Raw genomic sequence first — 16,115 nt, 5'->3', positions numbered from 1 at the left:
TGATTCTATGATTCTCCACCTCTGAGAGGACCTCGTAGTGTCTTTGTCTATTAGGTCTTAGATGAGTCTTCTTCCACCAGTTTGTCCAGCTACATTTTTGAATCTATGTAAACTGCAAAATGACCATACTTAGTTGCTGGAAAAGATAGCGATCCTGGAGTCTCTGCTAGGGTATGTTCTTAGGACCTGCTCTAGGATTTAATGTAATTAATTCTTCCCAGTAGTGCCTGCATATGGACATGGTTAGCTCCTCTGTAGCACTTGTTAGCAAGAGCTGTGCCTGATCAGCTCTATCGCTTACAGAAAGAGACCTTATGAATGTGGATAAACACCTCCTTTATTGGGCCTTGGCTCCAGTGAGTGCTATACTGCAGATGGTTATGACACGGTTAGCAGTAGAATATCTGTACTGATGGATCTAGGCGTGCTGATGGCTACAAAGTCCAGAACTTTCACAGACTTTGTAGTGGCCTGGGGCAGTTTGCTCTCCTGGAGTAAAGCTTTGTGTACACCTTCTGGATGCCCGTGCAAGATGAGGAGCAGGGCTAGAGTGAGAGCCCAACGATAAAGGATGGAGCTGGTCATAAGCCAAGTAAGTTAAGCAGGTACATGCATAGAGTGTTTTTAGGTAACACTTTTGAGAGCGAGTTCGGTCACTCAAGGTGGGCTCTCCAGTATAGAGTGTCTAGAGTAAAGCTCAAGTGTCTGGAGTAAAGCTCACAGAAGAGTGCCAACCTCACCGTCTGGTTTTGGCTCCTGGATGAGATCAAATACAGCATTGAGCAGTAGTGTTCCTTTCTGTGTGTGTTAGAAATCGTGCTATGCTTTTCTGTGTGTTGTTCTCTGTGTTGCTTCAGGTGGAGATACTTCCCTTACTCCAGTCTGAACTTTCTTGTTTTGGTCGTTAACTGTCCTTGTGTCCCCTAAGAAGTCAGATGACAGATTTGTTAAGATTTATTGTCTTAAATATTCAGGTATTTTTTGCTCAGTGTGTTGTTTCTTGCTCAAGCAAAGCTGCCAAAATGATTACCTACTCACTGTATGGTGCTTTACGATAAGATTTACAAGGTGAAGTCAGCTCTTCCATCCTTGGAGGCAAGACCGCTTGTCCTGTCTCCAGAGCTGGGTTACCTGTGCCTCTCAGCCAGGGGCTGCCCCGTTAGCTCTTGGGGCAGCAAACTGAGCACTCACCTCAGTTCACACAGTTAAGGCACCTTGGCAAGCGTCTGACCACGACGGCCACCCGTAAGCTGCGCTGGCCTGAAGGGGCTGAAGGACAGTCTCGGCGCAGCCGTGTTGGCGTGGGCTCTGCCCTTCGCGCTGGCTTTGCTCCGGCAGAGCGTTGCAGGCTAACAGATGTACAGAAATTTCCCTGCCTGTCCTGAGAGCCCGCTCCTTCTGACGCATAATTAATCTGTTTTCTTTTGTCATTGCCCTTTTTTAACCGCTTGCTGGCACCATGACAACCGTCGTGTTCTGCGTGGGATTGAATGTTGATAAATATGGCTGGGGTGATGCGCCCTGGCTCGGTTGCACATCAGATGAGCTCGGCCCTGGATCTTCAGCGGATGTCTGGTACTCGCGTAACGCGGCTGGAAGAGGAGCAAGAGGAGGGAGGTGGGGTTGAGCGAGTAGTCATATAGAGTGTGTATCTTGAACCACCTTGTTTGGAGGAGTGCCATTTCTGGACTTGGATGACTGACAGTGTCTGAGACGAGGCTGAATTGCATTACTGGAAGACAGGCTGTGTTTTCTGATGTTAAAGACTCAATTGTCTGGAACCTTGTTTAAATAACTTACTACTTCAGTTCTGGAAAACACTAATACAGTTTACTTTCATTATGGTAAAGTGTGAAAATTTGTTATCCCTTGTTACTAATAGAAGCCTTGAATTTACTGTTTTAGCTGCTTTAGATTTTTTGTAATGGAGTTTTTCTGTGCTACTAGGAATACCTGTTGAATATCTTAAATTTTGGTACTGCATGGGAGATGGATAGCTTTGGATGAACAAGCTTCCAGAACTCCATGGCAATTTATTAATAGGATCTATAAGACTAATTTGGAAAGGCTGCAGTGCCATAGTCTTTCAAAATTTAGACCTGTTTGTTGGAGTGAGATAACAGAATCTCCTGACCCCTCCGGACACTGAATAATGCCCCCAGTCATCTGCAAAGATCCAACTTATCCTCCATTTCTCTGGCCTATTAATTCTTTTGCTGGCAATTTGTGCAAGGGAGAGGAACAAAGGTAATAGTGTAAAAACAGTTGAAGGAATTATATGAATTCATGAGTCTGAAAAGGTATGGTGCCTTATCAGGGGAGGGATGTACCATATTTTTCCAAGTAAGCTATTCAACACTGTAAAATCAAGCCAGTGTGTAGATTTTCTTAAGGTTGTGGACACCTGAGGACAGTGACTCTGCAAAATGCCCAACTAATAGAAATTCATGGTGCTCTTATTTTAGAAACAAAGGGTGCTTTGAGCAGTAGATGTTTTGTAAGTAGAAGTGTCTTGGGTATACACGATGTTGAGGCGAATGGGGAACGTAAGGCCAAATGCCAATAAAAATCCTGCACAACTCTTGTAATATCATTTGCTATTTTCATCACAAAAGTAATTCTTTCAGATCTCTCTGTTATGGCATAAATGTGCTAGAACTTGCTGTTGAATTTCCAGCGAGCGGAGTGACGAACCTGTCTTGGGTCCTTCTCTCCCCAGGAGGAAGGATCCCACGAATGGAAGGTGTGCTGGGCAAGGTTCAAGGGCCATGTTGTATTTCCACTGGCATGTGATTAGCTGTGTGGTTCCTAACTCCTCGTAGGGTCTTGCTGTGCCTCATAGCAGCTACAAAAGCTATGCTTTCCCCAGCGGAGGGGTACAAAAACTCTCAAAGAGAAACTGGAGAGTGGCTGAGAAACCCTGTACGTGACCCTCTTGGTTGAAGATCCACCCTGTTGGTTCCATGACCATGAGAGAGAACTGGAGTCTGTGATTGGAGCAGAGATTTAATGGTAATTAAACCTTACCTTTAATGGTAAGGTAATCAGTTACCTGCTTTGCTTATTAGCGAGCTGTTGTGTTCCTTACCAAGTGTCATTTTCACACTAAGACATATTCCATCTCTGTAGTCAAAATGAGAATTACGAGCTGGTAGGTGCTCCTGAATCTGGGTCTTCTGTTCGATTTGGGGTGTAGCCATTAGTCTGGCATTTTGTTTAAATTGCACCTTTGCACTGTGTATGCTGGCATTGAAAATATTTCTTATGTGTTGCTTATTGGACTCCTTAGTGTAAAGTGCTTGTCTCTTAAAAAAGGCAAGGAGTTGCAGATAATTACTACTAGCAAGAAAAATAGAGTATTAACTGTTACAGGACTCTGTGAACAGAAATGTCCTGTAACTAGTCATGAAGCTTGTCTGTATGGACAGTTAGCTCTGGGCAGTTCTGTGATGCTCTTTCTGGTTTATTTGTTTATTCCAACATTCCTGATTGTTTGGTTTCTTTGCTAATTATAAAGAGAAATATGTCTGTGTTCTAGAACATCCTCTGTTGTGAGATGCCAGAAACTTGAGCTGTGCCTTGTAGTGTAACTCGACTGTTGCAAACTGTTCCGGACAAAGAATGATTGGAAGCACTGTACTTAAGTTTGTTTTAAATGAAATAACATGTATACACAAACTTTAAGAAGAGCTTATATACTTCGGGGCATTCACTTGGAATGTTTGTTTGTTTATTTGTTTTAGGAATCCATAACTGTTTAACTTATTGCAAGCAAATAATTTCTGTCAAATGTCCTATTGCCATGGCGTCTGATTTCTGTAATGAAATGCTAGAGCTGTTTCACTACAGCTTGCCTGTGACAATTGCCTGAACTTTGTTAGGTAACGTTACGGTGTGCTAGGGCATTTCCAGGCTCAGTTCACTTACATTTCTCATAGCTCACCATGAGGAGGATCGTACTACTCATATAGCTGTAGTGTGCTTTGCAAAAGAATTTTTCACTTGGGCCTCACATGGTAGAGATGCTGATATTTTTGTTTGTCTTTTGCTAATAATGTCTCGGGTGGCCTATGTCTAGGCAATGCCTTCTGTTTGAACTTTCAGGGAAATCATCATTCTCTGCTTTGATTATTTTCCTATTCCCATGGCAAATAATTCATGCCGCTAATTAAGACACTGTTACAGTTGCACAGAAAGATGGGCAGGGAAAGAATAAAGCCTACTTATTTATACTCACAATTTCTCTGTCTTATCAATTTAGAGACCAGTTACTGCTAAGGTAGCTCACAGTTCGCAAATGAAAACACATCACCTTCTGATGCATGGTTATCTGTCTACGGAAGGTAAAAGGAAAAAGCCACGTATTTCAAAGAGCCTTGTTTTGTCTGGCGCGTATGGAGGGATGTGCTCACGTGACATGTTGTGCCCCAGACGGTTCCACCGGGGAGAAACATCTCCAGAGTGACCCTTCTGTTTAGTACTTCGGACCTGAAACTGGGAAGGCCATGAGTTCCCTGAATACGGATGGCTGGCAGTTTCATGCTCAGCAGTTTCTCACAGGAGTCTCGGACTGCAAAAGGAACCATCTTTGTAATTGTGAGGTGGATGGGAAGCCATTCCAGAGTCTGGGAAGTAGCTAATAAATCCAGAAGGCTATTTTAGTGTTGGTCAGAGTTCAAAGAGAAATTAGGAGACCTAGTTACGGTATGTGTTAAACATGTGGGAAGTATCAGCACTGAAGAAAACAGATGGTAGTGTCTTTGTTGTCCCCATCTAATACTGGAGACTCCAAAGCCAACGATAGTTCTCTGTTGTGTTGTGACTGTGTCACAGGCCATATATGCTACTTCTGCCTCTTTTCCTCCTGTTACAAGTAATAGGAATTGCATTCCATTGTGTCCGAGACAATTGTGGTGGGTAATTTGTATACTCTTTCCTGTCTTCAGTAAAAGTTATTAGTAATTCTTGTTTAGTACCAAAAGGTTGAAATCATCAACTTTGCTGGTGACATTAGAGTGAAAGATGTCTCCACTGTGGTAGTTCATACTGCACTGTGTCTGTAGCTGGGTAGTGTGCCCATGGCACGCCTACTGTGGGAGAAAAGATGCCTAATGTTAAAATAGAAAGTGCTTTTCTAGTCTGTTGTCTTTAAAAAAATCCTCTTTTCCTTTATCAAGGACCTGTGTGGTTAGATATTTATCCTCTGTCATTCCCAGGGCAGTGGAGGTTGTGGCTCACACTTTGTTTTGTGAAACAAGATTTCATGTAGATGATTACATCTCTGGAATCTATGCTGTTCTCGCCCTAAAAGGAATTGATAAGCAAATTGGCTTTATGAAACATGAAAGAAGCCTAGAGCAAACTCTTTGTCATCACATTCTTGATCAAATCCAGCATTTGCCTTCCACAGAGTTCCTAATATTTAGTAGTGCCTGTGATTTGCCATGGAGTCGCTTAGGTGAACCTAGTAGGTGAGAGTTGTTGGAAGAGAATGAAGGCTGGCTTCAGCATGAGCTGCAGTGGGTGAAAACTATTTTGGATTGTCGATGTGTTGTGTGTCCAGTTTTCAAAATCGTACTGGTGTCAATCCATGTGTTTCTTACCTTCACATTAAGGCATTCGTCAGAGAAAGAAAATACCAGGTATTAAAAAAAAATTATGTAGATTGTTGAATTTTTATTCTTCTCTGCTTCAGAAATTATGGGGTGATTATTCGCATGATCTTAATTTTAAACTCCAAATTTTGGACTGCATAAATACCTGAACTGAATGGAGAGACTAGAGGATGACTGGTCTATGACATGACTCCGTAGGGAGCGTGGTCTTGTAAATGAAGTGCTTCAGATGCCCTGGGTAGGTGGGCTCCAATAACCTCTGTCTCCATTTGCTGCAACATCATCTGAACGTCGCCGGCAAATCTGGGGAGAGCGAGACAGTTGCAAAAAGGTGAGTGTTCCCGTTGTCTGCTGAGGTGTCAGCGAGTCCTGATGGCTGGCTGAAACCTTCGCTCTGACTTGCACAGATGCGATCTCGTGTCTCCGGCAGCATCACAAATACGTGTGAGCCCTTGCCATAAGACATGTGCCTGTGGTGTCAGCGAGTCCTGATGGCTGGCTGAAACCTTCGCTCTGACTTGCACAGATGCGATCTCGTAAGTGTCTCCGGCAGCATCACAAATACATGTGAGCCCTTGCCATAAGACGTGTGCCTTGAGCGTGGGTCTGTATGTGTTTAGTATTTTTAGGACCACTTTGGGGTTGAAAATGTGCTTTCCAAGAGTTGGTTGTACTGTTAGGGTAATTTCTGGAGAGATGAGAGGAAAACATTTGAACAAACCAGTGTTAAGTCTGAATAAAGAAGAGTTCTCTTCAGTTTTTCATCCAGAAATCGCATCTGTCACTTTTTTGTCACTTTCACATCAAGATGTTGCCCAACTTTGTGCTTTTCACATCATTATTTGCTTTTTCTTGCATGTTGGATAGCTTGATTTAGAACTCTCTTAAAATTAAAATATAGGAAGTGAAACATGCAGGAAAAGGATCTTAAACTTTGTCCTGTTTTGATTTTAAACTGATTAATCCTGCACTTTGCTTCCTGTGCAGTGTTAGAGCAGTTCACGCCTGGCCATCAGCCTCTGCTGGTGTCCCGAGAAGCCTAAAGGGAAGGCTCTTGCGTGTGTGTGCTTCTTCCCACGTGCAGTGCCGTGGGCTTTCAGCTGAGGTTGTGCCTGCACTTGGTGAAGCTCCTCTAGCCATGCTTTGGTCCATCCCTGGGACAGCATCCGTCTTGCCTTCATCTGCTGGGCTTGACAAAAACCTGGTCTGGGCAATCCGGGATCTCAGATGTAAGTCTCAAACGGTCACTTGGATCTTCACTGTTGGAGTCAGGGCAAGAATAATATTTACTAGAGACAAATTCCAAAGCTCCTGCCTGTTTCTCAACCAGAAGCGTTTGATGTTCTCAGACACTAGCAGCTAGGCAAAAGTGACAGTTAAAGGACTATATAGTAGGTATTAGTGCGTGAATGTCGACTGAAATTACACTTCCCTGAGTGTTGTGGGGTTATTTTTTCCTATTTTGGGATGAATTTGAGCAGACCTGATCCTGATTTTTATTTTTTTCCCCTAACAGTTTAACACACAGAGCATGAGTTTGTTCAAGCTAGGTGCTACTTATAAACTTCAAACACTAAAATTACGTTTTGAACGTCCAGAGGCAGCAGCACGTTTCTCCTTCTGCGTTCTGTGTCTTTGTTTCTGTAAACCTTGGGAACTGACGTCTGTGAAGAAAGCGTATTAAATTTGCTTTTCTGTCTCTGATTGTAGTATTTGATTTGCAGCTTTATGCATGGCTGATGAAAGTTAATCACTTACACATTGATTAAGATAACCTTCTCTTTTTGTGTTTCAAAAATACAAGATGCAGTTGCTTATGCATAAAATCTTAACCTAAAAGTCCCCTGAACACCAAGCAGCAATGAAACAATGCTTTAAAAGCAGCCTAAAATTTGTTAGCTACATCCCCACTGTGCTTTACGTACACAAAAGTAGTCTTCAAATAAAATATTAAGGATTATTAAGTGATATTTTTAAATTACCGGTTTTTCTTTGTTCATTACTTTGTACGTTCAAATCTGAATAATGCTGTGAAAGTGCAATAGCATTTTAGTATTATTATGGACTCAAAAGAGCATCTGGTTTTTAGTTACAGGAATCAAAACAAAGTGATGAACTGAACGTGAATTATGTCTAAATCTAGAAATGACTTATGTATAACACTTTAACAAACAATGCTAATATGTTTGGTCAGCTTTTCATCTGGCTGCTGCGTTTTTCTAAGTTAACTTTTGCTGGGGTCGGGTTTTTCATCCTCTGGGTCTGATGTGAGTGCTTTTGCCTGTAGGGTGCCCTGGGATTAAAAGAGCATTCCAAGGGTGAACTGGGTTATATTTAGGAAGGCTAAACACCCGGATGTTCATTACAAAACCTTTTCCAGGAAAGCATTTTGTACCTGAGCAAGAAGCAGCAGCAGAAATACAAGCACAGTACAACAGCATGTAATCGCTGGCTTCCCAGGGGACTCTGGTATTTTCAGACTGGTCTGTTGCTCTGAGGATTACGGCAGGATATTGGGAGGATTTACCGCTGTAGTATTTTTGTAGGTGGCTTTGAGGCGTGGGAATGCAGCAGAGGGATGAAACCGAGCAGAGGACCCAATTGGAAAGGAAGGAATGGTCATGGGCAACATAAGAAATACATGTGTAATGTTTCAAAGACTGGATGGCTGCATTCCGGCTGAAAAAAAGCAGATTTTGGGTTGAGATAGAGAACAACTGCTGAACAGTTTTCTGGATTCAGAAAATACAGAAATGCCACAGGCACAATACGGGATTTGGGGTAGGAAACTTAGGTTGCATGTAATGGTTTCAAGGCATTCCCATGTACGTCGTATGTGTATGGGGAAAAGCCTCAGGAAAATCCTGAAAGTTAAATGAATGGAATGTGTTTCACTGGAGAACTTTGTAGAGAGCTAGACTTCTGTTCTACATGAGCTGTCTTACCCCTTGATTATACAGAACACTGCTTTAAAAAAGTATCCTGGCTGCCTAGCTGGAAACTTGAATGGCTGGAACGAGAGGCTTATTCAAATACGCTAGGGTTTCAAAATTCCAAATTTCAGCAGTATTGCTTACTAAGTGCATTGGGAGCTGAGGGGTACTTTTCTCCTTATCAGGGAAACAATATTTTTTTTTGTCTCAAGCAGGAAAAGTCAAGATTTTCAAATTTCAGTTTGTTACTATACCAATTCTCTAATATTGTTGATACGATGGTAAATATATTTACGGTGAGAGGCAATTTTTTAAACTGAGATGTAGGTGGTTTATGTACCTTTTGAGGATTTCAAACCCGCTGATGTTTATGTATTGAAAAGCTTCTGTCTCTCCAGTTGTCTGTGAGCTGGTCTGATAAGAGATCGCTCCTCCCCACAAGTGCTGTTTGCTTTTACTTGTATGCATTATGATCGCAGGAGACTGTTGCTGCGTTGAAAAGACTATTGTTTATGTGAAATGCTGAAATCTGGTCACTCACTCACGTGAAAACGTGAATCGAAATAGATGCTGAAGGATCAGCATTGAGGCTTCCAGCATGTAAAATTTCCTGGAAAGCTGAGTCGTCTACTATAGCATCAGCAGCGTGTCTTCAAAACCACCCAGGGTTTGTTTTATAGTAGCTCCTAGGTGCCAGGCATATATGAAGTCATCCTGAGCCTGCTGGTACACGGACATCTCTATCAAGCTCAGTGGTTCTGTGTTTTTCCTGAAAGTATTGAGCTATTAAATCCCTAAGCCTTAGGGAAATTATTTTAAGTTAACGTAAAAAATAGGGACTGTTTTTCCAGTGGGCTTCAGGAGTCACACGGAAGTGTCAGTTTGTGCTTTTCAAAGCAGTTCTGTTAAAGATGGGAAAAATAGAAGGTAACCTGGCTTGTATTTACGAGTTTTCCTTTCTACCCATGTGGTTGGAAATGTCATGATTTTTAATAACACTTGAAAAATCTGATGTGGCTGCTCCTGGCAGTGCTGGATTAGACTTCTGTCTGGGTTAGAGTTCTGTTGTTGAAGATTTAATCTGACTCTGCTGTAACATTTAATGAATACCTAAGTAAAACCATTTTTTTTAGAAGTGTACAGCTGCCCTGCTGTGTTCCAGTTTGTCTGGCATACAACACCCATTAAACGAGTGCAACTTGACTTAATGAAAGCAAATGAATGTTACACTACGAGGGAGATGTGAACAGAAGGTATCATCTTGGCTCCTTTGGCTACCGAGTGTCAGCTGTATATTTATGATAACTAACTCGGGTACTTCCATGTGTCCGTAAGCCTGGCAGCGTTCGGAAGCTCGGCATGTGAGATGCCTCTAATAATATGTCTGAACATTATAATTTCATTAAACCTCGACTGTTTAGAATAAGTGAGTACAAAAGAGCAGTAGGACATGTTCTCCTTCTTTTTCTTGTTTCTCAGGACTGGAAAGTACATCCTGGATCATGCCTTTGGAAGAGGGCCGTTTGTGGTGTTTGGGTTAGTTTCTTCCCCCCTCCCCCAAAAGCACAATGCGTGAAGGTGGAAGAACTGCCATTTCTTGTGTTGTCACTAGTGTTCATGTGACTGTGGAGAAGTTAATCTGAAAATGAACTTGGATTTGAGGGGGGAAAAATTGTTCAACTGGATCAGTTTACCGTTTGGTGTTGGGGAAGAGTGTGAATTTGCCTATTGCTAGTAACACGATTTTAGGTCATTTTAATCTTATAATTCCCCCATTTGGTGTTTCCTTTTGCCTGTGTGCCTGCTTCTCCCCTTACTGTGTATTTTTCTAGGCAAAATAAACTCAGTTCCTATCTTTTAATCAGCTTGGAAACTCTTTTCTGTACTTGTTCCAGTGGCAGGCTGATAATTCTGCTCACACTAAAGCTAATCACACTTAAATACCAGTGCCTGCCTTTTCCCTTGATAGTCCTGTCCTTCCTGTGCTGTGTTTGTTGTTTGCTCTTACAGAATAGGATTAAAAAGAAGAGAAATGGAGAGAACACCTCAGGACAGATGTGACTCCAGAAACATCTATCCAAAATCAGTAGTATGGGAAAATCATAATGTAAAACCTTCATTGACTTCTGCATTAAATCATACTCAGTTTTAACAAGTTAATTGCATTAGAGTCTGTTTCTATGCCTTTAGTGCCATACTAACAATTTAAGCTGAAGTTCTGTTCCCTAGCTTCACGCTACCCGGAGTCACGGAGCCTTTGGCACAGGTACCTTAGAAACACGCCACATTGATCGTCTCTGTTTCTTTGTAGCTATCATGCTCAGCAATTTTCTTCCTGTAATAAATACGTGTAGCTCTCCGATTCACTTGTATCTGTTTTATTTCTGTACCGAGTAAAATAGCCATCCTTTGGATCAAGAAACTGTGTTGTGTGCTTGTGGATGTGCTGATTTTAACTTAACAGGGAGTCAGTGACTTGAATCGGAACAGGAGCAAAATCCCAGTTTTAAGCTTAATTTCCCCCCTACGCTGCCTCAGTTGTAACTGAGCTGATCATGGGGATGGTGTGTTCAAATACAGCTTTGTGCATCCTCTCGGGGTGGCATCCATTCGGCAGCAAAAAGCTGCTGGTTGACGGACTGGTAACGTAGATCCTAATGATGCTTGAACTTTTTGTTTCCATTTAATGGAGTTTCTTCTTTGCAAAGAAGGTGCCTTGCATTTGCTTATTACAGAGCAAAACATGTTGCTGTTTGATTTTGTTAGAATTATACTGCTGATTTTGGGAACAGCCGTGTATTATCCCTCTATAAATGAAGTACTGGAACCATGAAATGTTATCATTACAATATTACAGAAAACCTGGTGTGAGATTTCACTTGAAACTTCTCATTCTACCTATGTGTAAGGTTTGGGTTTGGGGGCTTTTTTATTTTTTAAACTCCTTGCTTTTCACTTATACTGGAAGGTAGAAGGGATGTTATTTTCAATCAGTGCTTTTGTTTCAGTGAAGAAATTACACATACCTTAAATTTTCTGGGTTCAACTGCTGGTAGTTCTGTGACCCACTTGAAGCTCGTTTTTTCCCCACTAGCTTTTTTTCTTTTTTCTTTTATTACCCAGAATAAAGATGATGCCTTCTGCTTATATCAGTATGCCTTTTGATCACATTTTTATGTTCGGAAAAGAGATTGATTCATCTTGGGTGTTTGACTTCAGCGTGTGTGCGCCTGCCAAAGTGATCTGCTACTGCTGTAGAGCTTTCAGCCTGCTGCAGACCCAGAGGCTTTTTGTGGTTCTTGAGCTGAACAGGTGTGGAGCCGAAGCCTTCCTGCCCCCCACTTTTCTGAATTTAGAAAACTTAAGGTCCGAATGGCAGTTTTAAAGTATTCAGGAGTAAGGCTGGTCCAGCATGACCAATTAGATGAGCTTATTTTGGTGCTTTGGGAATATGTGGGAGAGGAGGTGGGGTTTGGGGGCTTGGTGGTGGGGTGGGTTTTTTTCCCTTTTACTGAAAACAGGTGGGTTTTTTGTCTAAGACGCTTTTACAGCACGTATTATTTTCAAAGGTTGTAGATTAATTGTTCAGCAGTAGTTTGCAAAGTCAGTATGAATCCCTTAATTGCTCGCCACTGTCTTCCTGCTGCAGAAGGAGCGGCAGTGAAGACTGGGACAAATATTTAATTCCAAATAATGAAAACTCCCACGTTTTATCAGCTTGGAAAGCTTTTATTTACGGCTTAGGGTCCTCTGAGATGCTGTCGACTGAAAGTAGTAACTTGTGCTGTGGTAGCTGTGTTAACAGTGTTGAGTCATGATGTAAATGGCTTGTCAGCATTTTCACTGCGGTGGCTTCTAACCCTGCTCGGAACCAGTCTTCCTGCTCCTCTGGAGCAACATCCCCGCGCTGAGCCCACATCGAGTCTGTTGCGAGCGTGCTGCGGCTGGCAGCAGTAGCCGTTAGGTTGTGGACATCTCGCAGTGTTTACTGACTTGGGGGATCCTTGTGCAGAAGAGACTTGTACTCGTTCTTCGGGCAGTAAAAGTATTTTGTTGTTAACTGACAGTAGAGCATCCTCCTGGTTTAGGTGACTAGAGTCATAAGCTTTTCTGTTAAGCAGAAAAAGGCTTACAGAGATCAAAACATAGATTGGTGATGAAGGTGAAGACTTTGGGGAAGTGTTTATCTTCTTCCTGTAACTAGAATAAATGCCATAAAATGAAACCTACCACTACGCAGAACTGTACTACCAGGTGATTGAGAACTCTGGGTTGTGTGTATGACTGGATCTAAATTGATACCTGTAAAAAGGTCTCAGCTGTCAAAACTGCAGAAAACTTTCCTGCCCCAGGGACAACCACTGACGTTCCGCAGGGCCCTCCCTGAAAGCACAGTGCCCTTCGGATCACCATGAGGCTGTCTAGCACAAAATGCAGACAGCATGCACAGTGGTACTCTGTAGACTTAAATTACAGTAACCGCTCCCTGGATTTGCCTTTTTTTCTGATGTAAAAAGGGCTATTTTTGGATAACTCATACGGTTGAAAGTAGTAATTTACATAGAAGAGCTGTTTCAGCAAAGTTTTGGGATAGGCTGAACATTGCACTGACCTTTGCAGAGTTCACTGGTCTGTTGGAATCTGAAAATTTGCATAAAGAAATATGCTTGTGGCTCTGGTGAGAAAGGATTGTGCGTAACAGATCTTGGTTTGACCTGCTCCTGCCTTCCAGTCCCTGTCTTGATGATTTGTGGAAGGTGGAAATAGTTCCCGATGAGGAAAATCTTCCTATGTGGTCAGTTTGTTCTTGCAGCTAAGCTGCAACCTTCTTGCTTTCTCACGTCACACACATATAATTTCATAGTTATATAGTTACAACTTGTTCTGATATTTGCTGATCTTAATTCTTCCACAAAAGCATTATTTTCATATTTTTGTTTGACAATTTAAGTGGTGCTACAGCAAAACTTGGATCTGTCCTCTGCAGTACACTGAAGTTGTCTCTGAATTGATAAAACTATGCAGGCAGTTACAGACAATTGCTTTACTTACTTCAGAAAATGAGTCTTATCTCTTATTCTCATTTTCACGAAACATGTTTTTTAACATACTGATAGTATGGCCTTTTCCAGTGCAGTGTGGCTACTTCTTGTCCCTCACCAAGCACCCATGCACGTTAATGATGCTGGGAAGTTAAAAACTTCACAGTCTCATTAGTGGACGGTCCATGTCTCACGACACTACACTGCGGGTAGGACCACGCAGCTGTAGCAAAGACATCTGGAGAGCTGGGGGTTATAAAAGTGTCGGGGTGCTCAGAGGGCATGTGGGGACAGATACGTTTATTACAGTTTTCAAGAGATAGATACTACTGCATGCTGCAGCCGTGGAGTTTACGAGTGAAAACCAACCTGGAAGGACTGAAATAGCACAAAATGTTGTAAAACGTTATAGATTGCAGCAACTACAGTACCCGTGGTCTGTCTTTGAAACTAAATTAAACCGGTGCTAACTTCTGCATAAAAGGTTAGTTAGAGGGAACGGGAAGGTTAGTTTTGTTTAATTTACATCAGCTCCACTAAAGCTGGGATTACAGGTGTGTGTATTACGATGTGCTTAATCAGACCTAAGCGTAAGCTGCTTGTCAGAGGGTTTTATTCCCGCCTTGTCCCTGGCCACATGTTGGCTCCTTTCGTCTTTGCGTCGCACCAGGTAGTTGTGCAACTGCTGGCCTGAATGAAAGCTCACTTCACAAAAACGATGCTTTGCCAGGCCAGCTTGCTGGTTTGCTGGGGTAATTTTTCCACCTCTTCTTTCTGCCCATGAATAAACCGAGTTTTACTAGCAAAACCCAAGCTAATTGTAATGGGAAATGTTTGAAAAAGGAGGTTTTGTTGGCAGAGCTTTATTAATGTTGCCGAAGTCAGGGCTGAGCTCGCTTAAGGTGGGTAAAATTTAGAGTGCAGGGCTGACCTGTTAGCCTCTCTTGCCTTCAGCTTTTGATTTTCAAACCAACATCGTCAAGTGTTGGTTTTAAGCTGGAGTCCTTTAGATTTAACTGTCAAGAAGGGCTGAAAGTAATAATTGTTTTAGCCAGTAAAACCAGGGCCATGCCTTGGCTCAGCAGTTTGCTGGGGCTGCTCTGTCGTGGGACACCAGTGTTGTGGGACAGGTTAGCTGACCTGAAACAGCTCAGTTGAGATAAACGTGGCACAACTAAAATCCAAAACCGAGTAAAGCATTCACTACTAGCCGGCTCTGTGTTTTGATAACAAATGTGGTTTTCCATCTGTTCTTGTTCAGTTTAACTCATTGAACTGGTACCTACTGACTTGTCTTCCGTGGGGATCCATTACTGAGCCATCACTCAGTAAGGGTGTTTTGTTCACATTTTCAAAACCTGCGTGCAGTCATGTTTACTTGTGATACAGTTTCAAAATCTGCTTCTGGAGAGGATTCCTTGGCCGGTGGTGACATGTATTTGGCAGTAAAAGCATGCCCTGTTTTTCATGACATCTTTTCTTTCTTTGAGATAGAAAGAAGGGGAGGTTCCAGGTCTTTTTTTGTCTGTTTTAGAGCAAAACCCAAATCAACCAACCAACCCTCCTCAATAAAACAGCGAACCTCAAAAAAAGAAAAATAGCGTGTGTAGGTAAGAGGTGAAAATTATGTATCCAGGCTCTCATTCAGCCTACAAATGGAAAGTATGAAATAAAAAAGCCTGTATTTTCTGTTGCAGCAATGTCAAAGACCTTAAACATGGGGTTGGATATTTATTTTGGTTATGGCTACTTAATACTCAAACAAATATGCGTGTCCAGTACAACTTATGTGAAGATGCGATTTTTCCTTCATTAACCACTGATTGCAAATTTTGCTTCCAAGTATCATGTTTAGTGTGGTGGGGAGGTCTGGAGATGAGGATGCTTTATGGGGATGCTCTTCTGTGTTGGTTGGAAATAATGCTCCTTTGCATGAGTGAGGTATTCTTACGCTTCCGTGCAGGGACTGGAGGTTGTGCTCCCTTTCCTGCGGGGAGTGCTCCAAGCTGAATGTGAACTCTGGAAATCTTCCAGTTACTGTAATTCTTAAACCCTGTGAAACATGTAATTCTCTGTTCTGTTGGCAAACAGTGGGGTGAACTGAAAGGGTAGCTCAGATGATGTTTTAACCAGACTGTCTCTCCTGATGCCTCACTGGCTGCGTACTTCAGTTTCTGCTTAAAGTGAGCTCAGAGGAGTGTTTTCCCTTAGCAGTTTAGTTGGGACCTTTGTGTTTGGTTTTGGGGGAGAGTTTTAGGAAAGCAGCTGGAAAGTGTAGAAGAGGGAATTGGGTTTTTAGATGGACGTGTAAAATATATATATATATAAAATACACACATTTGGTATCTAATAGTGTGAAAATGTTATGAGCCCTGTGTCTGATAAACAGTGGAATTATTCTCCAGTTACAACTTTGAAATGCCTGTCTGAGCCCTAACCAAGTCTGTGTAGGAAATTTTAGTGGGACATCTCGAATTACTCTCTTTTTCCACTTCAGACTTGCTTTAAGTTTTTTTCTGATATGA

General features: G+C 42.1%; 1 protein-coding gene across 1 annotated transcript in view; it reads left to right on the top strand.

Moving 5' to 3' along the window:
- Positions 1-1,459: 1,459 nt before the first annotated feature.
- Positions 1,460-16,115, top strand: part of LOC104509356 (signal peptide peptidase-like 3) — a gene marked incomplete at its 3' end in the record, with an annotated part of 34,744 nt that continues 20,088 nt past the window's right edge. Inside the window, exons 1-3 of the mRNA XM_010151278.1 lie at positions 1,460-1,575; positions 10,028-10,084; positions 11,672-11,860. Coding sequence (XP_010149580.1) covers positions 1,460-1,575; positions 10,028-10,084; positions 11,672-11,860 — 362 coding nt within the window. The remainder of the gene's footprint in view (positions 1,576-10,027; positions 10,085-11,671; positions 11,861-16,115) is intronic.

The sequence above is a fragment of the Eurypyga helias genome, unplaced genomic scaffold (genome assembly GCF_000690775.1).
Source record: "Eurypyga helias isolate BGI_N326 unplaced genomic scaffold, ASM69077v1 scaffold1225, whole genome shotgun sequence".
NCBI lineage: Eukaryota > Metazoa > Chordata > Aves > Eurypygiformes > Eurypygidae > Eurypyga > Eurypyga helias.
This window is presented reverse-complemented; position numbering and strand designations above follow the sequence as displayed.